The 25904-nt window shown below is 43.7% G+C and overlaps 1 protein-coding gene across 1 annotated transcript in view; it reads right to left on the bottom strand.

Moving 5' to 3' along the window:
- The window catches only part of TSPAN33 (tetraspanin 33), a 54651-nt gene that overhangs the window by 5582 nt on the left and 23165 nt on the right, over positions 1-25904 (bottom strand). The window contains exons 3-6 of the mRNA XM_040343243.1: positions 23138-23265; positions 14138-14212; positions 4379-4474; positions 2335-2463 (exon numbers count right to left, since the gene is read on the bottom strand). Of these exons, the coding sequence (XP_040199177.1) occupies positions 2335-2463; positions 4379-4474; positions 14138-14212; positions 23138-23265 (428 nt within the window). The remainder of the gene's footprint in view (positions 1-2334; positions 2464-4378; positions 4475-14137; positions 14213-23137; positions 23266-25904) is intronic.

Raw genomic sequence — 25904 nt, 5'->3', positions numbered from 1 at the left:
CCCTGGTGCCCAACTTGCAGCTCTTTGAAACTTTGTGTGGGTCCCTGCAGGCCCTAATTTGTGTTTCCCTATTGCCCTGTTATTGCAGTGATCTCTATCAAACACTCCTAATATTTCTCCAGTCCATGACTCTCTAAAAACATGTTCCGGTTATCCATCAACTCCTATATCACGTTCAGCCTCTGACATGTCCGCAGTCTCTGACCATCTCTTATATCATGACCATAGTCTCTGACCTTCTCTTGTATCATGTCCGCAGTCTCTGACCATCTCTTATATCATGATCATGTAGTCTCTGACCTTCTCTTGTATCATGTCCACAGTCTCTGACCATCTCTTGTATCAGGTCAACAGTCTCCAACCATCTATTGTAGCGTGCCTGCAGTTTCTGATTATCTCTTGTATCAGAGGTAATGTCTGACTATCTCTTGTATTAGGCCTGCAGTTTCTTACCATCTCTTTTATCAAGCCCACAGTTTATGACTATATCTTGCTGTGTGTCTGCTGTCTTCGAAAATGATTATTCACTTAATTTAATGTGTGACCCTTTGGTGATGTTGGTGGCCACACTTGAGGCCCATATCAAGAAACTTGACCACGAATTATGTAAAGCATGTTTTTTTCAGATTTTTCTTTTTAATGGGACTTGAGTAGTGAAAGCCTGCTAAAAGTGTAATACAAGCAATGTAGCTGACAGTCATACATGACTTATTAAAGGGGCTGTAAAGGTAAATGTTTTTTCACTTTAATGCATCCTATGCATTAAGGTGAAAAAACATGCGATGGTACTGGCCCCCCCCCGAACCCCCGTTTTACTTACCTGACCCCTCGAAAGTCCCGCGCGCGTCCATGTGATGGTCTTCGGTTCCCAGCCTGGCCATTGATTGGCTAGGCTGGACGGATTGATAGCAGCGCAGCTATTGGCTGGCGCTGCTGTCAATCACAGCGGATGACGCGGCGCGCCGGGGGCGGGGCCGAGTGATACAGTATCACGGGAGCGCGCTCGCAAAAGCTTTCCACCATGCGAGGTAGGTATAACATGTTTGTTATTTAAAAAAATAAATAAATTCTGCCTTTAGTGACCCTTTAACCACTTGACTTCCGGAAGATTTAATTATTAATATGTTTTTTCACCAGTAATGGTGGCGATCGGCGACTTATAGTGGGACTGCGATATTGCGGCGGACATTCTGACACTGACACTTTTTGGGGACCAGTGACGCTAATAGTGATCAGTGCTAAAAACATGCACTGTCACTGTACTAATGACACTGTCTGGGAAAGGGTTAGCATCAGGGGCAATTAAAGGGTTAACTGTGTGCCTAGCCAGTTTTTTACTACACTGTGTGAGGTGCTTTTACTAGGGGAACTGAAGGAATTTATTACCATTGCAGGGACACAAATTCCATCCCTTCCCTCCTATAAGATAGCCCTTCTGCCTTTCTGTAAAACAATCAGCAGGTGCTGGCGGACATTGGGTATTGTGCACCCGCTGATCAGCTTCCACTGTGTGTAATCACAGTGGAAGCGAGCCGCCGGTGGCACGCATCCTACCCAGAAGTGACAGATCACGTATAATATGTGTGTGTGTGTAGGTGTATATATGTATATATATATATATATATATATATATATATATATACACACACACACACACACACACACAAATGTGATCCGGCACACAGGTGCCACCCTGTAGCAGTAAAACTGCTAGAAGGCAGGCCTGAACTGGTTAAAGCACTGGCCCTCAATGTATTTCCACTGGGCGTCAGATGTTAAAGCGGAAGTCGACCCAAATTATAATTTTTTTTAAAAGCCAGCAGCTACAAATACTGCAGCTGCTGACTTTAAAAAAATGGACAATTACCTGTCCAGCACGCACGCGATGTCGGCAGATGAGGCTGAGCAAATCACTAATTTCTAAACCCATCCTCGTGTGGGAGTCATGAAGTGAAGCCTTGCGGCTTCACTGCCTGGTTCCCTACTGCGCTTGCGCGAGTAGCGCGGCGCGCTGTCACTTTGTCCATGCTCTCTCCTGGGACCAGTGTATTTCCCAGAAGACAGCAGGGGGTGTTGCCGGACATGGCGTAGACTCCCGGTAGTGGGTGCAAATACCTGTCTTAGACAGGTATCTGCACCCGCCTCCCCCCTGAAAGGTGCCAAATGTCACACCGGAGGGGGGGGGGGGTGTTCCGAAAAGTGGAAGTTCCATTTTTGTGTGGACTTCCGCTTTAAGCTCTGATGATTGCCACACATGTTGCAACCTTCACCCCAAAGCAACAACTACTGCCAGCTTTGACTATGTATCCATCCTAATTGCACACCAAAATGTACCTCCTCTTCCTCAAGTAGGCAGCAGGAATACGGCACTGCACAACGTTCTCTGCTTTGGTTTTCCGATGAACAGTTGAAGTATATATTCTGAGACCAGTCCTTGTAGGAGATGCCCCCGCAGCAATTAAACTTGTATGGAAAAAAAAAAAAAACAGAAAACAAAAGGACAATATATTAAGGCGAGGTGATGGCATCCACAAAACGTAGAGATCATTGCGGGCAATAATACCATAGAACATGCCATAAAGTAACTAAAAAAAGTATATATACTGTATACATAGCTAGGCTCCATGATAGAAAGAGCTTAAATTCATTGAATGAACGGGGTGGGACAGTAAGGCTGGATTCACACCTATGCAGTTTTGCATTTTGCAATATAGTCCATTTAACATGATTTCTTATGGAACACGTTCTGTAGTGCAAATCTGCAAAATCTAAAAAGCACTAAAACTGCATAGGTGTGAATCCAGCCTAATATTGGGATGAAAAACCTAGATAATGCTGGATATTCTCAAGCCAGGAAATGACTTTACTTCCTACAGCTTTTAATGCACACTGTGAGAAGTGGGCAGAGAAATCAAACTAAGCAATATTAGTACAGGGCAGAAGCCTGTTCAACTATGAAAAACTGAAAAAACTGAAGGTACGGCTGGAATTTGGCTTTAAAGCGGAGTTCCGGCCACAATTTCACTTTTTAAATATAAATACCCCTGTAATACACAAGCTTAATGTATTCTAGTAAAGTTAGTCTGTAAACTAAGGTCCGTTTTGTTAGGTTGTTACAGCATTTAGACACTTTATAAAATAGAAATTGACTGGGGCCATCTTAAGTGTGGGCATCATGAAGCCAGACTGTATGACTTCCTGGATTTCAGCCTTGCAGATCTTCGCACATGCTCAGTGCTGCACAAGCAGTGTATTAGGTTTCAGATCAGGTTTCAGCACCTGTACTGTCCAAGTCACATGATTCTTTGAGACTGGGGAGTGCACAGACTCCTGGAAAGTTACACCCACTACATTCCCAGGAGTCTGTGCGGTGTAGCTTAAGCACCTAGGTGCAGGAAGTGGGAAGATTAACTATTCTGCCTAGCAACAACACTTTGAAGGCATCTAAAAAAAAAAAAATGTTCTTAAAGGACTAATGAATTTTTTTTAAAACTACTGATGTAATGTTATATTTATGGGTGGAACTCCACTTTAAGTATAAAAAAATAAAAAAAAGAATAATAATGTAATGGAACCCCTACCTTCACGCACGCAAACGCCTATAGCATAACATAACATGTTGGCATTCCTGCGTGTGCAGACGGAGAAGAATAATTCTTGAGTCAATATTTACAGTTACCGTATTTATCAGCGTATAACACGCACCCTAACTTTCAGAGGGAAGTTTCAGGAAAAAAACGTTCCACACTCCCCTGCGTATAACACGCAGGCACAGATTACACTCTATTTTCAGGGTAAAAAAGTGAGTGTTAAACGCCAATAAATACAGTAATTCCAAACTGATAAGCTGAAAAGATTTTTATTGCATCGATAAATATGGGTATTGTAAATTTTACCGTTTTGCAGATGCACACAATTTTAAGATTTTATATATTTGCCATTTTTTAGTCTGACAGTCTCATATTTTATTTTTCACTAAAATATTTAGATTATATTGTGCGATCTAAAATTCATTTAGGTTGTTTGTTACTGAAAATATAGATTTGATAAGCATTTGCAACTACCGTTCTGTTATTTTATTCTACAGGTCCTCTGCTTTCAGAAAATCGTTTTGGGATTCTTTCAAGCAACATTTGCACATTTTGATGTGTGTGAAAAATGAAATAATTTGCTCTGGCAGTGAAAGGGTAAATAGTGCTCACTGGTTGCGCAAAACTACACTATCCGAGTATCCGTATTAGACACTGATGTCTTTGTTCTTCCAATGCCGCAAGTCATAGTAATTTCTAATACAGTCAATGGAAATATATACAGTATTTTTGAATAACAGCTGCAATCTGATATATAGGTTTATATATCGAAACTTCTGGAAACTTACCTCTTTTTGGCCAAAGTCTATAAGATTCTGCAAGTCCAGGTCATCCCTATAGTGTACAATAGCATTGCCAATCACTTCACTGACTTTTCCCCGAGCCTGCAACACAACACATATTATTTAATATACAGCCACATTAAAGGATATCTAATGGCCCTTCCATTCACATGCATAACACTTATGTCTCATTACGTTATCTAACAGACACAGCACATATGTATTATGACACCTCCAGCAATATTAGGAAATATTATATTATATCGACCTACTGTACATTGTCTGCTACATTTCATGGTATGGAAAACAATACACAGCTTGAAGCATTAGACAACAGAACAATAAAGCTCTTTTTGTGACACTGGGGTATAAATATGAAATAAAATATTTTTTTGCTAAACTAAGGGTTAATTTATATTGTTTTATGTAAAAAGTAGAGATTACTTTATTATGGAAAGCTTGCACCCTGCTATTCCATAGAATGACTTTTAAGGTGAAAAAAAAAGCCATCTAACTGGCTGCTTCTGGAACCTAAATATTTCTAAAGAAAGCTGATTAGGGTTGAGCTCACTTCTATTCTGTGAGTTCATAGTCGTGCGCACAGGGTGTGCCAGATGTGCCTGGGCACACCCTCAACACCCCACGTGCATTAGCATTTTTGCTCTATGTGCCAGTGGGAAATTAGGAACGATCTCACTCTTACCGGCTCTGCCATAAGAGACGCACTTATGCACTTCTTTTTCGCTGTGCCAGCAGGGAGATTAATATGCCAGGGCCATATACAGTATCTCACAAAAGTGAGTACATCCCTCACATTTTTGTAAATATTTTATTATATCTTTTCATGGGACAACGCTGAATAAATTACACTTTGCTACAATGTAAAGTAGTGAGTGTACAGCTTGTATAACAATGTAAATTTTCTATCCCCTCAAAATAACTCAATACACAGCCACTCATGTCTAAACCGCTGGCAACAAAAGTGAGTACACCCCCAAGTGAAAATGTCCAAAAATCCAAATATATTAGCCATTTTCCCTCCCCGGTGTCACGTGACTTGTTTGTGTTACAAGGTCTCAGGTGTAAATGGGGGGCAGGTGTGTTAAATTTGGTGTCATCACTCTCACTCTCTCATACTGGTCACTAGAAGTTCAACATGGCACCTCATGGCAAAGAGCTTTCTGAAAAAAAGAATTGTTGTCCTACACAAAGATGGCCTAGGCTATAAGAAGTTTGCCAAGACCCTGAAACTGAGCTGTAGCATGGTGGTCAAGACCATACAGTGGTTTAACAGGACGGGTTCCACTCAGAACAGGCCATGGTCGACCAAAGAAGTTTAGTGCACGTGCTCAGCGTCTTATCCAGAGGTTGTCTTTGGGAAATATTTGCTGCTGTCCAAAAAGACAGTGTGAGGTTGTTTTTAAGGAGCACAATTCAACGATACTTGAACAAAAAAGAGCTGCATGGTTGAACTGCCAGAAGGAAGCCTTTACTGCGCCAATGCCACAAAAAAGCCCAATGAGGCAGTAAAGGCTTCTTTCTGGCAACTTCACCATGCAGCTCTTTTTTGTTCAAGTATCATCGTATTGCGCTCCTTAAAAACAACCACGCCATCTTTTTTCAGAGCAGCTTGCATTTCTCCCGATGTTACTTGTGGGGTTTTCTTTGTATCCCAAACAATTCCTGTGGCTGAAATATTTCTTGATCTATCTGATCTTGACTTGGTATCAAGAGATCCCCAAATATTCCACTTCTTATTAAATGATTGAACAGCACTGACTGGCTTATTCAAGGCTTTGGATATCTTTTTATATCCTTTTCCATCTTTGTAAAGTTTCATTACCTTGTTACGCAGGTCTTTTGGCTGTTCTTTTCTGCTCCCCATGGCTTAGTATCTAGCATCCATGTGAGAGCTAACAAACTCATTGACTATACACAGACACTAATTGTGATTTAAAAAGCCACATATGTGAGAAATTAAACTTCTTCAATAGCCATTTTAGCCTGTGTGTGCCACTTTCTGTGTCAGTGCCAATTCCAAACATTGAATGATATGTATCTCTTTCATCAGGGCCATTTGGGTGATTTCTGTTATCACTGTGATTTTAAAAGGAGCCAAAAAATGATGTGATAATAAATGACTTTATGTGATCACTATCCTTAAATGGCATGATTAGTCATATATTCAATATAAATGCCAACATTTCACAAATTCACAGGGTACGCAAACTCTTGAGCAGAACTGTATGTCCGGTTTCCTGTAAGTATTGTAGAATATAAACGGCCCCTTTAATTATCTAGATACATCTTTCATGCTGTACATCTGTTTTTGTCAGCAGTATAAAAGTCTATCCACAGCTGTGTTTAAAGGATTCTTAAGCAATGAGTGGGTTCTTACATAATGAATATCTTTAGAAATATCTAAATGTCTTGCTGTCCATAGTTTTAAACAAAACTTTTTGTTCCATTATACTTGTCAATGACCACTGTGGCACAAGTCCAAACTACATTTTTCTCTTCTACAGCCATGGCCAAAAGTTTTGAGAATGACACAAATACTAATTTTCACAAAGTCTGCTGCCTCAGTTTTTGAGATGGGAAATTGCATATACTCCAGAATGTTATGAAGAGTGATCAGACGAATTGCAATTAATTGCAAAGTTCCTCTTTGCCATGAAAATTAACTTAATCCCATAAAAAAAAATTCCACTGCATTTGTGAAGAAGGCTTCAGGGTGCCCAAGAAAGTCCAGCAAGCGCCAGGACCGTCTCCTAAAGAAGATTCAGCTGCGGGATCGGAGTGCCGCCACTGCAGAGCTTGCTCAGGAATGGCAGCAGGCAGGTGTGAGCGCATCTGCATGCACAGTGAGGCGAAGACTTTTGGAAGATGGCCTGGTGTCAAGAAGGGCAGCAAAGAAGCCACTTCTCTCCAAAAAAAACATCAGGGACAGATTGATCTTCTGCAGAAAATATGGTGAATGGACTGCTGAGGACTGGGGCAAAGTCATATTCTCCGATGAAGCCTCTTTCCGATTGTTTGGGGCATCAGGAAAAAGGCTTGTCCGGAGAAGAAAAGGTGAGCGCTACCATCAGTCCTGTGTCATGCCAACAGTAAAGCATCCTGAGACCATTCATGTGTGGGGTTGCTTCTCATCCAAGGGAGTGGGCTCACTCACAATTTTGCCCTAAAATACAGCCATGAATAAAGAATGGTACCAAAACACCCTCCAACAGCAACTACTTCCAACAATCCAACAACAGTTTGGTGAAGAACAATGCATTTTCCAGCACGATGGAGCACCGTGCCATAAGGCAAAAGTGATAACTAAGTGGCTCGGGGACCAAAACTTTGACATTTTGGGTCCATGGCCTGGAAACTCCCCAGATCTTAATCCCATTGAGAACTTGTGGTCAATCCTCAAGAGGCGGGTGGACAAACAAAAACCCACTAATTCTGACAAACTCCAAGAAGTGATTATGAAAGAATGGGTTGCTATCAGTCAGGAATTGGCCCAGAAGTTGATTGAAAGCATGCCGAGTCGAATTGCAGATGCCCTGAAAAAGAAGGGCCAACACTGCAAATACTGACTCTTTGCAATAATGTCATGTAATTGTCAATAAAAGCCTTTGAAACGTATGAAGTGCATGTAATTATATTTCACTACATCACAGAAACAACTGAAACAAAGATCTAAAAGCAGTTAAGCAGCAAATTTTGTGAAAACTAATATTTGTGTCATTCTCAAAACTTTTGGCCACAACTGTACACTGCTGCTTAGGACATCAAGCTGGTTTGATCCCAATTGTCTTATTGTCATTGGTAACTTTTTGCTGCTGTGTAGACTACCTGATTATACCTAAGCCTGAAATATTACCCCTTCATCCTAGCCCACCTATTCTTGAAGAATGCCTGCCTTACCCAGATAAAATTGTCTGGTGGAATAGTCATGGGGCATAAGACCATGGATTACACACATAAAGCAAATAATTGTGGTGACTTCTATGGATGAATTGTACTGCAGCATTGGCTATAGTGTCTAAGTTGGCAGTCCGCCCTAACAGAGTGGTATCAACTATGATTACTATAGCTACTTAGGAACTAAACCACTAAAGAGCAAAAGATTTCATATCTTAGAAGTTAGGCTTGGTCCTGCTTTATCTAAGTGGATCATGTACATATTATGTTAGCTATAATATAAATACCATCCTTTAAAAGCATGTTTCACATATCAAATATTTGTACAAGTAGTGGGCGTTTCCTAATCATCCCATGATGTAATCTACAAGATCTGCCTGGACACATTTGCACAGGATGTAGTTATTGAATAGACAGATCAAACAACATACAGTTGTGCTCATAAGTTTACATACCCTGACAGAATTTATGATTTCTTGGCCATTTTTCAGAGAATATGAATGATAACACAAAAACATTTCTTTCACTCATGGTTAGTGTTTGGCTGAAGCCATTTATTATCAATCAACAGTGTTTACTCTTTTTAAATCATAATCACAACAGAAACTACCCAAATTACCCTGATAAAAAGGTTGACTTTGGCCTGATAACATGCACACAAGTTGACACAAAGGGGTTTGAATGTCTATTAAAGGTAACCATCCTCACCTGTGATCTGTTTCCTTGTAATTAGTGTGTGTATAAAAGATCAGTGAGTTTCAATGAGTTTCTGTACTCCTGACAGACCCTTGCATCTTTCATCCAGTGCTATATTGACGTTTCTGGATTCTTAGTCACAGGGAAAGCAAAATAATTGTCAAAGGATCTGCGGGAAAAGGTAGGAAGGGAGTCACCGCTCCAGGTGGATCTTGTATGCAATTAAGGAACCTCTAAGCACTGAAATAGTGTGAAACGCATCGGCTGTCTCTTCCTTTTGCTGTGTTTTGTGATGCATGCCCATTTTTACCAATAAAAGACAACTTTTGAAGTTTCCTTGGAGTGCGGCTGTCCATCATTTTGAAACTCTACATTTGCGGGAAAAGGTAGTTGAACTGTATAAAACAGGAAAGGGATATATAAAAAGATATCCAAGGAATTGAGAATACCAATCAGCAGTTTTCAAACTCTAATCAAGAAGTGGAAATGAGGGCCTCTGTTGAAAACAAACCACGTTCGGGTAGACCAACTAAAATTTCAGCCACAACTGCCAGGAAAATTGTTCGGGATGGAAAGAAAAACCCACAAATAACTTTAGGTGAAATACAGGACTCTCTAAAAACATCTGGTGTGGCTGTTTCAAAATGCAGAATAAAGAGGCACTTGAAGAAAGATGGGCTGCATGGTTGAGACGCCAAAAGAAAGCCATTACTACACAAATGCCACAAAGTATCCTGCTTATAATATGCAAAACAGCACAGAGACAAGCCTTAAACCTTTTGGCACAAAGTCATTTGGAGTGATGAGACCAAAATTTAGCTTTTTGTCCACAACCATAAACACTACATTTGGAGAGGAGTTAACAAGGCCTATGATGAAAGGTACACCATTCCTACTGTGAAACACGGAGGTGGATCGCTGATGTTTTGGGGGTGTGTGAGCTACAAAGGCACAGGATATTTGGTCAAAAATTGTTGGCAAGATGAATGCAGTATGTTATCAAAAAATACTGGAGGAACATTTGCATTCAGCCAGGAAGCTGCACATGGGACGTACTTGGACATTCCAACATGAAAATGATCCAAAACACAAGGCCAAGTCATTGGCTACAGCAGAAAAAAAAAGTGAAGGTTCTGGAGTGGCCACCTCAGTCTCCTGACCTCAATATCATTGAGCCACTCTGGGGAGATCTCAAATGCGCAGTTCATGCAAGACAGCCCAAGAATTTACAGGAACTGGAGACTTTTTGCCAAGAGGAATGGACAGCTTTACCATCTGAGAAGATAAAGAGCCTCATCCACAAATACCACAAAAGACTTTAAGCTGTCATTGATGTTAAAGGTGGCAATACATGTATATTAAGAACCAGGGTATGTAAACTTTTGATCAGGGTCATTTAGGTAATTTCTGTTGTGATTATGATTTAAAAAGACTAAAACACAGTTGATTGATAATAAATGGCTTCAGACAAACACTAACCATGAGTGAAAGAAATGTTTTTGTGTCATCATTCATATTCTCTGAAATTTTTTCAAGAAATCATAAATTCTGCCAGTTTATTTAAACTAATGAACACAACTGTACATTCTGGTAAAAAAAAAAATTATGTATAAAACTTACAACATAGGTTGTTGCAGCACATAGTAGTAAGCATTATTTTTCTGAATTTATAACTCGACTATCTCATACTGCTATAAAGCAATGTGAGATTCTTACAGTACACATATTTAGTACAATAAACAGTTTGAAACAGATGGTGACGTGGTTTTTAATACTGGTGAATTGTTAAGCTGCCCTAAGCATACTTTGGCTCTGTTAGAAAGGACAGACACCTGGATAGGTGTTTCTGTGTACTCACGCTTGGCATTTCCTGAACAGATGGACACGTTTGATGCCAAATTCAGATGTTAAGAATTGTTTTAAAATCTGCCTATGCCTCCACTGGGTAGATTTGCTTTCACTATTTGTCTTACTAACCATTGTCAAAGAGATGGGAAATCCAACATTTTTCAGTTGTGAGTGTACATTTTCCAATAGGAACAACTGTTCCAAGGACAATTACTTACTTTGTAGAGATTTCCACTCATTTCCTGTTGTCTCCCAGACAGGAAGTGAAGGAAAATCTCCATGAGCAGACAGCAAAAAAAAAACAGGGGTTCTTATACCCCCCTGCTCTATCCAAAATAAAAGGCTTTAGTTATACATGCATTTTATACAGCCTGTGAATGTAAGATGACAGTTCTTGGTGACAATCTTATCCCTATGGTGGCAAGAAGACATCTGCTGGTTAAGCACAACGATCAGCCATGTAAACCTACCACAAAACATTAGTGTTCTCCCCTGAGATGAGCAATACTGGGAGCACATGCCTGCTCCGTGATACTCTGACTGACAATTACTTGGTAATGCCATACCAAATGACATTTTATATACATTTTTTTGAGACAGATGGAGCTTTCGTTTGGTGATTTTTAATCACCACTGGATTTTTATTTTATATAAAGGAAGAAAAAAAAATTGAAGCATTTTGATAAATGTTCTAAAACAGATGAAATAAGTGCAAGTGTATATTAGTCAGTCTGTGTGAAAGTTGAAAGTTATAGAGTCTACAAACTATGGTATGTATATATATATATATATACACACACACACACACACACACACACACATATACATATACATACATATATATATATATATATATATATATATATACACACACACACATATACATATGTATATATATATATATACAGTATATATATATATATATATATATATATATATAAAATCAGTTCTGGTGTACTGACTGCCTATCAAATTTATTGAAACCCCAAAATGGCAGGACAGTATTAACACCCCAAAAATGACCAACTTTTGGAGAGTGGACACACCAAAAGTATTAACTAAAGTGGCTGTAACCCTTAAAAAAGAAAAAAAGCATAGCATACTAGCTCGTTATGTATTACTTCCCTTAGATCGAAGCCCCAGCAGTCATCCTCAACCCCTCCTCCGGTCATGGAATCTCTCCCGGAGCTTACTTCTGGGTATCGTGGCTCCAGTGCTGTGATTGGCCAGAGCCGCGATGTCACTTCAACTCGTGCGCGTGGGAGCCGCCGGTAACGGTACATCTAACTGAAGCAACGGCACAACGTGCCATTGCTTCAGTGTGCATGTGCCGATCACTTCGGCACATGCAGACACAGGGGGATATCTCCTAAACTGTGCAGGTTTAGAAGATATCCAGGGTAGCTACAGGTAAGCCCTAATATAGGCTTACCTGTAGCATAAAGTTGTAAAAATGGGTTTACAACCACTTTAAGAGACATGGTGAGTATTTCACAGATCTCATTATTTTAGCACAATTTTTGCATAATGATTGAAAGTAAATTTTACACAAACGTTTCACTTTAATAACATAATTTCTCAAACACAGCATAGTACTACTTACAATTTCACCCCAAAATACATTCTGATACTCTTCTCGAATATGGAATACCACATATGTGAGACTTTCATGCAGCTTAGCTGCATAGAGGAGCCCCGTAAGGCCCCATACACACGAGAGGATTTATCCGCAGATACGGTCCAGCGGACTGTATCCGCGGATAAATCCTCTCGAGGATTTCAGAAGATTTCTATGCAATGGCGTGTACACACCATCGCATTGAAATCCGCGCTGAAATCCTCTGCCGATGACGTGTCGCGCCATCGCCGCTATTATGACGCGGCGACGGGCGCGACGCTGTCATATAAGGAATTCCACGCATGCGTCAAATCATTACGACGCGTGCGGGGAATCCCTTTGGACGGATGGATCCGGTAAGTCTGTACAGACGAGCGGATCCATCCGTTGGAATGGATTCCAGCAGATGGATTTGTTGAGCATGTCAGCAAATATCCATCTGCTGGAAATCCATCCCAGGGGAGATTTATCTGCGGATAAATATCCGACGGAGTGTACACACCATAGGATCTATCCGCAGAAACCCATTTGATGGGATTTATCTGCGGATAGATTCTATGGTGTGTATGGGGCCTCAGGCTTTCAAGGATGTAAATTACACATCTGATTTCCTGAGTACTCATCTTATTTTCAGGGGCCCTGAAGACACAAGACAATCGCCAAGACAATGACCACATTTTAGAAAGCAGCCACTCCGTGGTATTTGATGAGAAGCATGGTGAGTCTTTTGAAATGTTTAGTAATTGAAGATAGAAAAATTAAAAATGTATTTTTATTTCCATAAAGTTGTCATTTTAGTAAGCTTTTTCCTCACATGCAGCATGGCCATACTTCAAGTTGCATCCCAAAACATAATCTGCTACTCATCTTGAGTATAAAGTTAACAAAATGTGTGATTTTTTTTTGTTTCAGACTAGTTGGTGTAGATCTGGCCAGTCTGCCTGTGGTAATGTTAGAACTTGCTGTAGGATACTGAGCATTCACAATACATGTGTACTAGTCTGTGGAAAGCAAGACCGTTCCATTACTGGATGACGCACTTATGTGTGCTCATCTTACATCCCCTAAAATCCATGGTCTGATTTGCAGTCACCCAGTAGTATAATTTGTCAGTTCTATGTTTGTACTCGGCATCTCAATGAGAAATCGAGTAAGAACGTGATAAGGAAGACATGGAAAAGACCTGGGGTGTGCCAAAGGTCACGTGGTCAGTATTCCTAAAGGGGGCATACCCAAATATGAAATGAGAAGGGAAAAGGTGAGAATAAAAGGGCCGGGAGGGTGGGATACAAAACGCCAGATCGATAGGAGTAAGGAGGAGGGTGGGTTTAAATACCACCTGACCCCTCCTACAAACTCAGGCCAGTCTTCCCATCAATCCATTTTTACCACAAATTATTAATTTCTCCTAAACCTTTTACCTTGTGTACCTAAATGTCTTGCCTCTGACTCCTATCATGTCATACCAGTCTCAGCTAACCTATACATGAATTTGCTTTGGTGCTCCTGCTATCTGCATGTTACCAGCCTGTGCTACTACATCTGGAACATATTATTTACAATGAAAAGTCAAAAGGCTTACTACTTTTCATAAGTGTCACCTGGTAGGCAGGATGGAAATACAAAGTAATCTCTTTAAGAAAAAAATAAAATGTTCTAACCAAATATATTCAGAAATCCCACAATACCTTGTCAGAGAAGACAAAGCCCACGATGCCCGCAGACAGCTGCAGCAGAAAGACTATTGTCAGGCAGATGGAGAACTGAGGATAAGAGAAGTAAATCATTTTATTATCAAACACATCAAAATAAATGCACAAAGGTAAAAAAAGTGACTACAGACCCAAATAATTAACACTTGCAGTTTCAAAACTGTGTTTAGTTGCTTTGATGTGGGAAATTTAGTTCAGTGGTACAAGCATTTGAGTGAGGGTTGTAAAGGTTCGTCTTTTATTTACTAAATATGTTCCTATAAGCTAGTGCATTGTTGGTTCACTTACCTTTTCCTTAGATTTTCCCTTCTAAATGTTTTTTTTCTTTGTTTGAATTTCTCACTTCCTGTTTCTCCTCAGTAAGCTTTCCACCATCATCCGAGCAGTGGAAAGTCATTTAGAACAGCTTACTGAACACCTTACTGAGGAGGAACAGGCAGTGAGAAATTCAGACAAAGAAAACAAAGAAAAAAAACATTTAGGAGGGAAATTGAAGGAAAAGGTAAGTGAACAATGCACTAGCTTAAAGGAACATATTTAGAAAATAAAAAAGGAACCTTTAACAACCCCCTTAAGTGAGAATCATGCCAGCCCCTTTCACAAAATTTGTCCATGCAGGGGTTTCAGTGTGACACAGCAAAACAGGTTCATGAAAATACCAAGCCACCTGTCCTTCTCCAGCAGTACTGCTGCTCTTGTCACTGGTCCCTCAGACCATCTCACCAGCTCTCCTGGCTCTCTGAACGCTCTCCTGGCTCACTCAGCCTTTCATTACAGCTTCCTGCTGTGCGGGCCCAATCCTGGCCTCTTTATGGAGTTCTCCTAACCCCCTGGACTTTCTCACTCCTCTGAGACCTATTGCTTCAGTCCCCTGGACTCGCCTAGATGTCCTGACTTTCTCAGTCTCCCAGACTCTCTCTGTCTCCCAAACTCGCATACCCGCCTCAACTCTCTCAGCCCGACATAGAATCTCTTCCACATGCTTTCTCATGTGTAGAGCACCTCTGTCTCCCAGGGCCGGCCTTAGGCCTTTAGGCGCCCTGTGCGAGAAAGATTTACAGCGCCCCCTAGTGACCACGCCCCTCAGTAACCACACCCCTCCATAACCACGCCCCTCCATAACCACGCCCTTTCAGTGTCCACACCTTTCTCCAATACCGGCTCCATTTAAAGCCTTCCATTCCCAAAAAACAGATTACAAGCTATGATAAAAATACAACTTTTATTCACATAATAACGCCACCTATACTGTATATCACACGCTATAATAACACCGCCTATACTATAAATCACACGCTATAATAACGCCACATATAAAATAAATCACACGCTATAATAACGCCACATATAAAATAAATCACATGGTATAATAACACTACCTGTAAATTTACTATCAAATATCAAACATAATTACAATAAAGTATTTTTTTACTTTTGTATTTACTGGTCCTTTAAGAAACACCCTATTTAAATAGGAAAATACAAAAACGGACAATAAGCAGTACAGTGCATTTATAAAAAAAGAATTTACTTACAGAAAAAAGTTTTTACATCTGCCACCTGCTTCTGTGGATTCTTGCGCTCCTTTGTCTTCTCAGTGCGCATGGCATATGAGCTCCTCATTCCTGCTCCTCATAGCAAGGCAAGGACAGCCGCCCACGCCTGTGGCCTGCCAGTACTTTGTCCAGTTTTAAAGATGGCCGCCGCACTGTTGCCGAGCGGCGGCAATCTTAATGAATAACTCACAGACTGCCAGTGACAGTGATCTCCGACTCCTAACAAGGCAAGGACAGCCGCCCACGCTGTCATTCCTGCAGAATCCGCCTGTGGCCTGGCTGTACCTAGAGCATTTGGCACCCAGGACGGATCCTATATGTGCCCCCCCCCCCCACGGTAAAATTTAAAATCCCACTGTGCCCCCTGCATCCTTCAATATCTCTGTCACTACTGTGTACCCCTCTCCACAACTGCACCTCTGGACCCCTTTACATTATACAACACCCTGCATCACTTTACATTACACAGCCCCCCACAGCTCTAGACACCTATATGTTACACAGACACCCCTCTAACCGTTCTGGACCCCCTGCATGTCACGCAGACCTCCCTACAGTCTCCCCCTACAGTGCAGACCCATCCCCCTACAGCCCCCCCTACAGTGCAAACCCCCCTTACAATACAGACCCCCCCCCACACACAATACAGATCCCCCACAATGCAGAACCCCCCTCCCCCCTACAATACATAACCCCCTCCCCCCTACAGTACAGAACCCCCTCCCCCCTACAATACATAACCCCCCCCCCACAATACAGACCCCCCCCACAATGCAGAACCACACACAATACAGACCCCCCCACAATGCAGAACCCCCCCCCACACAATACAGACCCCCCCATAATGCAGAACCCCCCCCCACACAATGCAGAACCACACACAATGCAGAACCCCCCCACACACACACAATACAGACCCCCCCACACAATACAGACCCCCCCACACAATACAGACCCCCCCACAATGCAGAACCACACACAATACAGACCCCCCCACAATGCAGAACCCCCCCCACACAATACAGACCCCCCCATAATGCAGAACCCCCCCCCACACAATGCAGAACCACACACAATACAGACCCCCCACAATGCAGAACCCCCCCACACACACAATACAGACCCCCCCACACAATACAGACCCCCCCACACAATACAGACCCCCCCACAATGCAGAACCACACACAATACAGACCCCCCCACAATGCAGAACCCCCCCACACAATACAGACCCCCCACAATGCAGAACCCCCCCCCACACAATGCAGAACCACACACAATACAGACCCCCCACAATGCAGAACCCCCCCACACACACACACAATACAGACCCCCGACAATGCAGAACCCCCCCCCCCCACACACAATACAGACCCCCCCACAATGCAGAACCCCCCCCACACAATGCAGAACCACACACAATACAGACCCCCCACAATGCAGAACCCCCCCACACACACACACAATACAGACCCCCGACAATGCAGAACCCCCCCCCCCCACACACAATACAGACCCCCCCACAATGCAGAACCCCCCCACACAATGCAGAACCACACACAATACAGACCCCCGACAATGCAGAACCCCCCCACACACAATACAGACCCCCCCCCACACAATACAGACCCCCCCCACAATGCAGAACCACACACAATACAGACCCCCCCACAATGCAGAACCACACACAATACAGACCCCCCACAATGCAGAACCCCCCCCCCCACACACACACAATACAGACCCCCCCACAATGCAGAACCCCCCCCCCACACACAATACAGACCCCCCCACACAATACAGACCCCCCCACAAGGCAGAACCACACACAACACAGACCCCCCCACAATGCAGAACCCCCCCACACACACACAATACAGACCCCTCCCCACAATGCAGAACCACACACAATACAGACCCCCCACAATGCAGAACCCCCCTCACTCACAATACAGACCCCCCACAATGCAGAACCCCCCTCACTCACAATACAGACCCCCCCCACAATGCAGAACCACACACAATACAGACCCCCCCACACAATGCTGAACCACACACAATACAGACCCCCCACAATGCAGAACCCCCCCACACACACACAATACAGACCCCCGACAATGCAGAACCCCCCCCACACACAATACAGACCCCCCCACAATGCAGAACCCCCCCCACACAATGCAGAACCACACACAATACAGACCCCCCACAATGCAGAACCCCCCCACACACACACACAATACAGACCCCCGACAATGCAGAACCCCCCCACACACAATACAGACCCCCCACACACAATACAGATCCCCCCACAAGGCAGAACCACACACAATACAGACCCCCCCCACAATGCAGAACCACACACACAATACAGACCCCCCCCCACAATGCAGAACCACACACAATACAGACCCCCCACAATGCAGAACCCCCCCCCCCCCACACACAATACAGACCCCCCACAATGCAGAACCCCCCCCCCCCCACACACAATACAGACCCCCCACACAATACAGACCCCCCCACAAGGCAGAACCACACACAATACAGACCCCCCCACAATGCAGAACCCCCCCCACACACACAATACAGACCCCTCCCCACAATGCAGAACCACACACAATACAGACCCCCCACAATGCAGAACCCCCCCCCCACTCACAATACAGACCCCCCCACAATGCAGAACCACACACAATACAGACCCCCCCACAATGCAGAACCCCCCCCCCCACACAATGCAGAACCACACACAATACAGACCCCCCCACAATGCAGAACCCCCCCCCACACACACAATACAGACCCCCCACAATGCAGAACCCCCCCCCCCCCACACACAATACAGACCCCCCCCCACACACAATACAGACCCCCCACACAATACAGACCCCCCCACAATGCAGAACCACACACAATACAGACCCCCCACAATGCAGAACCCCCCCCCCACACACACAATACAGACCCCACACAATACAGACCCCCCCACAATACAGACCCCCCACACACAATACAGACCCCCCCACAATGCAGAACCACACACAATACAGACCCCCCACAATGCAGAACCCCCCCCCACACAATGCAGAACCCCCCCACACACAATACAGACCCCCCCACACAATACAGACCCCCCCACAAGGCAGAACCCCCCCCCCCCCCCACACACACACATACAATACAGACCCCCCACAATGCAGAACCACACACAATACAGACCCCCCCACAATGCAGACCCCCCCCCCACACACACAATACAGACCCCCCCCCACAATGCAGAACCCCCCCCCCCCACACACACACAATACAGACCCCCCCACACACAATACAGACCCCCCCCACACACAATACAGACCCCCCCCCACACACACAATACAGACCCCCCCCACACACAATACAGACCCCCCCCCACACACACAATACAGACCCCCCCCACACACAATACAGACCCCCCCACACACAATACAGACCCCCCCACAATCGGACACAATACAGATCATTTGAGCCACGTGCTGCACACACACAGCACAGGAAAAGGGGGAGGCGGCTGCACTCAGTGCACTGTGCCGGGCTGCCTGTGACTGAGACAGTCACAGGCAGCTGAGACTCATCAGACCCGCGGCGCTGCAAAGAGAAGGGGGGTTATTGCTGCCGGGTCTCGGGTGTGCTGACGGCTCGCTCGGGTGCGACTTGCACCCTCCATGCCTGCTGTGTGTCTGCCGCTGCCTCCCGGCTGTCACCAAGCATGCCACCCGGCGCCCGCTAACGGCGCTAAGTCTTATTCAGTCACGCAGGGGGGGGAGGGGGGGGCGCCGCGCTGCGCCGCCGAATCTGACTGTGACCATTGGAATCTGTGCAGGTCGTCAGGCGCCCATGTTGCTATGGCGCCCTGAGCGACCGCACAACCCGCACACCGCAAAGGCCGGCCCTGCTGTCTCCAAATAGGATCACACGGCGGTCTTCAAACAGAAGTACACCTACCTCCTGGCCTGAGCCCTGAGCTTTACCCAAACCTTGCTTCAAACAAGTGTGCACACACACACACACATAACCTGCAAGTCTCCAATAAGTCCTGGACATAGGATTGAAGTCTTTGTCACACCCAAGTCTTTGTCACACCCCACTTTGAAGCCCTCAACCTCCTGACCTTCACCCAGGATTAAAAAAAACTGGAGAAAACTGATTACCCAGTTTTCTCCGCTCAGTCAGAACACTCCGAAGCCCCGCACTATGCCTTAGTGCAAGCCCCGTGTCAAAATGCTCACCCAGTAGCAGGGCAATGCACTCTCAGGCCTCGTACACACGACTGAGTTTCTCGGCAAAAACCAGCAAGAAACTTGCTGGGATTTATTTTTTTGCCGAGGAAACCGGTCGTGTGTACATTTTTCGACGAGGAAACTGTCAAGGATCCCATCGAGCCAAAAAGAGAGCATGTCTTCTTTTTCCTCGACGGGAATGGAGAAACTTGCCTTGTCGAGTTCCTCGACAGCCTGACAAGGAACATGACGAGGAAAACGATGTGTTTCGCCCGTCGAGTTCCTCGTCGTGTGTATGAGGCTTCACAATGCGTTCCGAGCACATTTCTAATTATCTATATTTTCAGCTTATGAATTCTCAATAGTATCATCCAGAGTGGATGTTTAGCTGCGTTTAAAGCTATTCTGTATAGTTTTGTTTAGATAAAATAGAATTCTGTATATCCAGAATCCAATTGGAATCTCTAAACATTGCTATAGTAAGAATGTGTCTGAATCTGCTTCAAAAGTATGACATTTCAAATTGCAGCTCTTCTGGTCCTACTTCTCTTGTGGGTCACAGGAGTGTGGTTAAGTTCTGCACTCCCGTGACCCAGGTTTATCCAAGAGTGGGCTAAAGCTTGCTGTCGTTTGGTGCTACTCAGCCGGTCCAGACTCTGGAGAGATCCTGGCTTTAATGTTAGGATCTGCCCAGATGCCTGACCAGCTGCCAAGAGCCTGAGCCAGACACTCCTGCCCCCTGCACAGCCTGGCACTCCACTGAGAACTGGAGGGGCAAAGCAGAGAGCCGGTGACTGACAGTCACTGCTCTCTGCAGATCAAGAACTAAGTGATCTGTGGTCTTTGATCCCTAAAGTCTCGGTCTTAGGGGTGGCAGGGGACCGATGTTGCATTCACCTAGGTAAGTAAGTAGGTCTCTTTTAAAGTTGCATTTAACCCAAAATATTATTTTTTATATATTGCAGTTTACCAATCCTTAGATGTGGTGGCTGCATTAATTTTTTTTTTTAGCCTTTTTCCCTCAGTTTTTTTCTGGTGATCTGGCCAATAACACACCTCCTGTATTAGGCCTAATGTCGACATTCAGCCCATCTGTTCTGTCGAAGTGGCATGACCGAAAAAGGTCTGCCGACTGGCTCCCAATCAGCGCTCCCAGGCGTTCCTCTGTCAGAACACAACAGAACAGCAGGGAGGATTGCTGTACTAACATCAGATAGTTAGCACAGTGGCTCCTCCTGAGCTTTAAGAGCTGAACAAAAAACAACTACTAGTGTATACAAGGCTTTAGAGTGTCCCCACTCTGGATGAATGAGCGCAGTGGCACCTCTGGACAGACAACAGCATCGTCAGAGTGGGCAGTGTTAGATGTACTAGCAGATTTAGACACACTATAAAAATTGAAGCCAAACTCCAGCTCACACTGCAGTTACATAACCAGTTATAGAAACAGTTGTTTTGTTCTGGGATAAAGGTTTTATATAAATAAATAAATAAAAGCTGATCATTGTGAACACCCCAGGCAATGGTAAATGGTTTGTCTCAACACTCCTAGTTGAAAAATTAGCAGGACAGCTTGTTTTCTTGTAATACAACAGCATTACTGGCTTGATCACCAGATGAAAATAAAGGAAAGAAAGCCTTAAAAAGAAAACTGATGCAGCTATCACAGTTTACGCCTCTTGATGTAATCCCCCGTGGATTTTGAGGTGTGTTTAGGATCATTATCCATTTGTAGAAGCCATCCTCTCTTTAACTTCAGCTTTTTCACAGATGGCATCAAGTTACCATCCAAAATTTGCTGAAACTTTATTGAATCCATTTTTCCTTCTACTCGTGAAATGTTCCCTGTGCCACTGGCTGCAATACAACCCCTAAAGCATGATTGATCCACCCCCATTCTTAACAGTTGGACAGAGGTTCTTTTTATTAAATTCTGTGCCCTTTCTTCTCCAAACGTACCTTTGCTCATTCCGGCCAAAAAGTTATATTTTAACCTCATCGGTCCACAGAACTTGTTTCCAAAATGCATCAGGCTTGTCTATATGTTCATTTGCAAAGTTCAAACGCTGATTTTCTTCTGATGACTCTTGCATGAAGACCATATTTGTACAAGTATCTCTTTATAGTGGAATAGTGTACCACAACTCCAGTGTCTGCCAGATCTTTCTGGAGGGATTGTGCAGTCAAACATGGGTTTTGAATTGCTTTTCTCACAATCCTGCGAGCTGTTCTGTCTGATATTTTTCTTGGTCTTTCAGATCTTGCTTTAACTTCCACTGTTCCTGATGACTGCCATTTCTTAATTACATTCCAAACAGAGGATATTGACATCTGAAAACGCTTTGCTATCTTCTTATAGCCTTCTCCAGCTTTGTGAGCGTCAACTATTTTCAATTTCAGTTTTCTAGACAACTGCTTAGAAGAACCCATGGTGCTGATTGTTGGGGCAAGGTCAGATGAGTCTGGGCATTTAAAACCTTTGAGATTGACATCACCTGGTCTTCCCAGACGATGATTGAGAACAATCCATGACACTGGCAGGTCTCGGCTTTGCAAAGGGGGCAGTGCATGCTATAAATTCTGCAGGGTGCCCAAACTTTTGCAGACGCCATTTTTTTGTTTTCTGTAATTTTGAAAGTGTAAATGATGGAAATAAAATCTAACTTTTTTTGACATATTATAAGAATGTCTAATCTGTAATTTGATGCCTTTTGGAGATTTTTCCATCTTTCCTTAGCTTCGTTATGCACATTAATACAAATTTTTACCTGGGGTGCCCAAACTTTCGATCCCCACTGTAACTGTTTGCTTTTGGGTCTAATACCACTTTAATATCTGCATACATTGGGCAAAGTGTTTTAGCTGAAGACCCAGGATAATAAATGTGGCCCTATATTCACATTTCTGTGATCTGAACTTTGGGATTTGGCAGATAAAGTAATTGCTTGTCTTGTTGTCAGAGTGCAGTCAATCACTCCAATGATTTCAATGCACTGTGAGCATAGATAGTTCTGAATAGGCTGCTGGCATTCTTTCTATTTGTAATTGTTTGGAAAAAAGGCTGTTATGAATATTAAATCAATTCCAGATTCACAGGGAAAGTCTTTTAAAAAGGAGCACCAATCATAAAAAGTTATACTGCGTTCATTTGTGAAACTTACAGTTTGAAGGAGGCAGATGTTTTCTCTTAGAGATCCAATACATCCACAGAAGGTAATGAGGAACATCAAAACACCAACGGCTATAAGTAGTAAAGCAGGATCAATGGCAAGACAAGCCATAGCAGCCTCTGTGGAAGATTAACAAGCAAAATATTACATGCAGTAGCAACTGTAACACTTTCATATGTCAAAGCTTCATGCACGTGGGCAAAAAACAATGGCGCTGTGAAAGGTGTCTGGCGTTTTTTTTACGATTCTGACTGTCGATATGTCAGTGTGTATTAGAGGAGCACCCATCGATCTGTCAGTGTGTATGAGAGGAGCACCCGTCGAGCTGTCAGTGTGTATGAGAGGAGCACCCGTCAATCTGTCAGTGTGTATGAGAGGAGCACCCGTCGATCTGTCAGTGTGTATGAGAGGAGCACCCATCGATCTGTCAGTGTGTATGAGAGGAGCACCCGTCAATCTGTCAGTGTGTATGAGAGGAGCACCCGTCAATCTGTCAGTGTGTATGAGAGGGGCACCCGTCGATCTGTCAGTGTGTATGAGAGGGGCACCCGTCGATCTGTCAGTGTGTATGAGAGGGGCACCCGTCGATCTGTCAGTGTGTATGAGAGGGGCACCTGTCGATCTGTCAGTGTGTATGAGAGGGGCACCCGTTGATCTGTCAGTGTGTATGAGAGGAGCACCCATCGATCTGTCAGTGTGTATGAGAGGAGCACCCACCGTTCTGTCAGTGTGTATGAGGGCAGCACCCACTGATCTGTCAGTATGTATGAGAGGAGCACCCACATGCATGATTTCCTGAAAGGTGACTGTGTGCATGTATGAGTAAGTGACTGTATGCATGTATGAGTAAGTGACTGTATAAGACTGTGTGCATGTATGAGTAGGTGACTGTATGAGACTGTGTGCATTTCAGAGTAAGTGACTGTATGAGACTGTGTGCATGTATGAGTAAGTGACTGTATGAGACTGTGTGCATGTATGAGTAAGTGACTGTATGAGACTGTGTGCATGTATGAGTAAGTGACTGTATGAGACTGTGTGCATGTATGAGTAAGTGACTGTATGAGACTGTGTGCATGTATGAGTAAGTGACTGTATGAGACTGTGTGCATGTATGAGTAAGTGACTGTATGAGACTGTGTGCATGTATGAGTAAGTGACTGTATGAGACTGTGTGCATGTATGAGTAAGTGACTGTATGAGACTGTGTGCATGTATGAGTAAGTGACTGTATGAGACTGTGTGCATGTATGAGTAAGTGACTGTATGAGACTGTGTGCATGTATGAGTAAGTGACTGTATGCATGTATGAGTAAGTGACTGTATGAGACTGTGTGCATGTATGAGTAAGTGACTGTATGCATGTATGAGTGACTGTATGAGACTGTGTGCATGTATGAGTAAGTGACTGTATGAGACTGTGTGCATGTATGAGTAAGTGACTGTATGAGACTGTGTGCATGTATGAGTAAGTGACTGTATGAGACTGTGTGCATGTATGAGTAAGTGACTGTATGAGACTGTGTGCATGTATGAGTAAGTGACTGTATGAGACTGTGTGCATGTATGAGTAAGTGACTGTATGAGACTGTGTGCATGTATGAGTAAGTGACTGTATGAGACTGTGTGCATGTATGAGTAAGTGACTGTATGAGACTGTGTGCATGTATGAGTAAGTGACTGTATGAGACTGTGTGCATGTATGAGACTGTGTGCATGTATGAGACTGTGTGCATGTATGAGTAAGTGACTGTATGAGACTGTGTGCATGTATGAGTAAGTGACTGTATGAGACTGTGTGCATGTATGAGTAGGTGATGGTATGCATGTTTGGCTAAGTGACTGTGTGCATGTATGGGTAGGTGACTTATGTGGCTGTGCATGTATGGGTAAATGACTGTGTAAATTAGTGTGTGCAATTATATGGATAAATGACAAGACACGTAGACTGTTATGAGGGACTAGCAGAACAATGTGAAGAAAACAGAGGACTTTAAAGGTGGCCATGTTGTAACCCCAGGTAAAATAAGCGAGTACACTACATAAAAGTATACAATTAAAAAGTTTATTCATAGTACAATATCATCAAATGGTATGACAAATGTAACTAGTGTCCCCATTGGGACTATAGCTGGATAGTCTGCCACAACCCAGCCTATTTACATCATAGATACATATTAAATGTAACCACAGTTGGCATATGTAAAACTGGCTACTGACAGCCTTTGCAGCTGTCGGCTTGTAGTTCTCAATGAACGAACACGTCGCTGTTGAGAGCGATGTGGTAGTTTCTTGATTCTTCCCGTCAGTGTGAAACTGCCTGCCTGTACAATATGCGGCTGCTGCAGGGGAGGGGAGGAAGTGCAGACAACGGATGGGCCTTGGGAGCATATGGGAGATGTCATGGCTACAGGAATCCACAACTATTGTCAATTGCTGCCTCACGTGGGGGGAGCCAGAGCTACAGGATCATATGACCACATGTGCGTGGACTAAGAAAAAAAAATGTATCTGTTATACAAATTATGCTGGATAAGGAGGATTATCCTTTACTCCCACTTTAACTACATTTGAGGTACACATAGTGGCACTTTATTCATTTACCACTGCGGTGGGGGTGACATTTTTTGCCCACCTGTGCACTGCGATAAAATGGTACATGTCTGGGATTTATGTCAGTTTGCTGCACCATACCTCCAGGCTGCCTTTCTAAGTGTCCTAGCAGTGACTGGTGCTTATCTAGTGTGGAACAACGCTA

The sequence above is a fragment of the Rana temporaria genome, chromosome 3 (genome assembly GCF_905171775.1).
Source record: "Rana temporaria chromosome 3, aRanTem1.1, whole genome shotgun sequence".
NCBI lineage: Eukaryota > Metazoa > Chordata > Amphibia > Anura > Ranidae > Rana > Rana temporaria.
The sequence above is the reverse complement of the archived record's forward strand: the minus strand, read 5'-3'. Positions and strand labels throughout refer to the sequence as shown.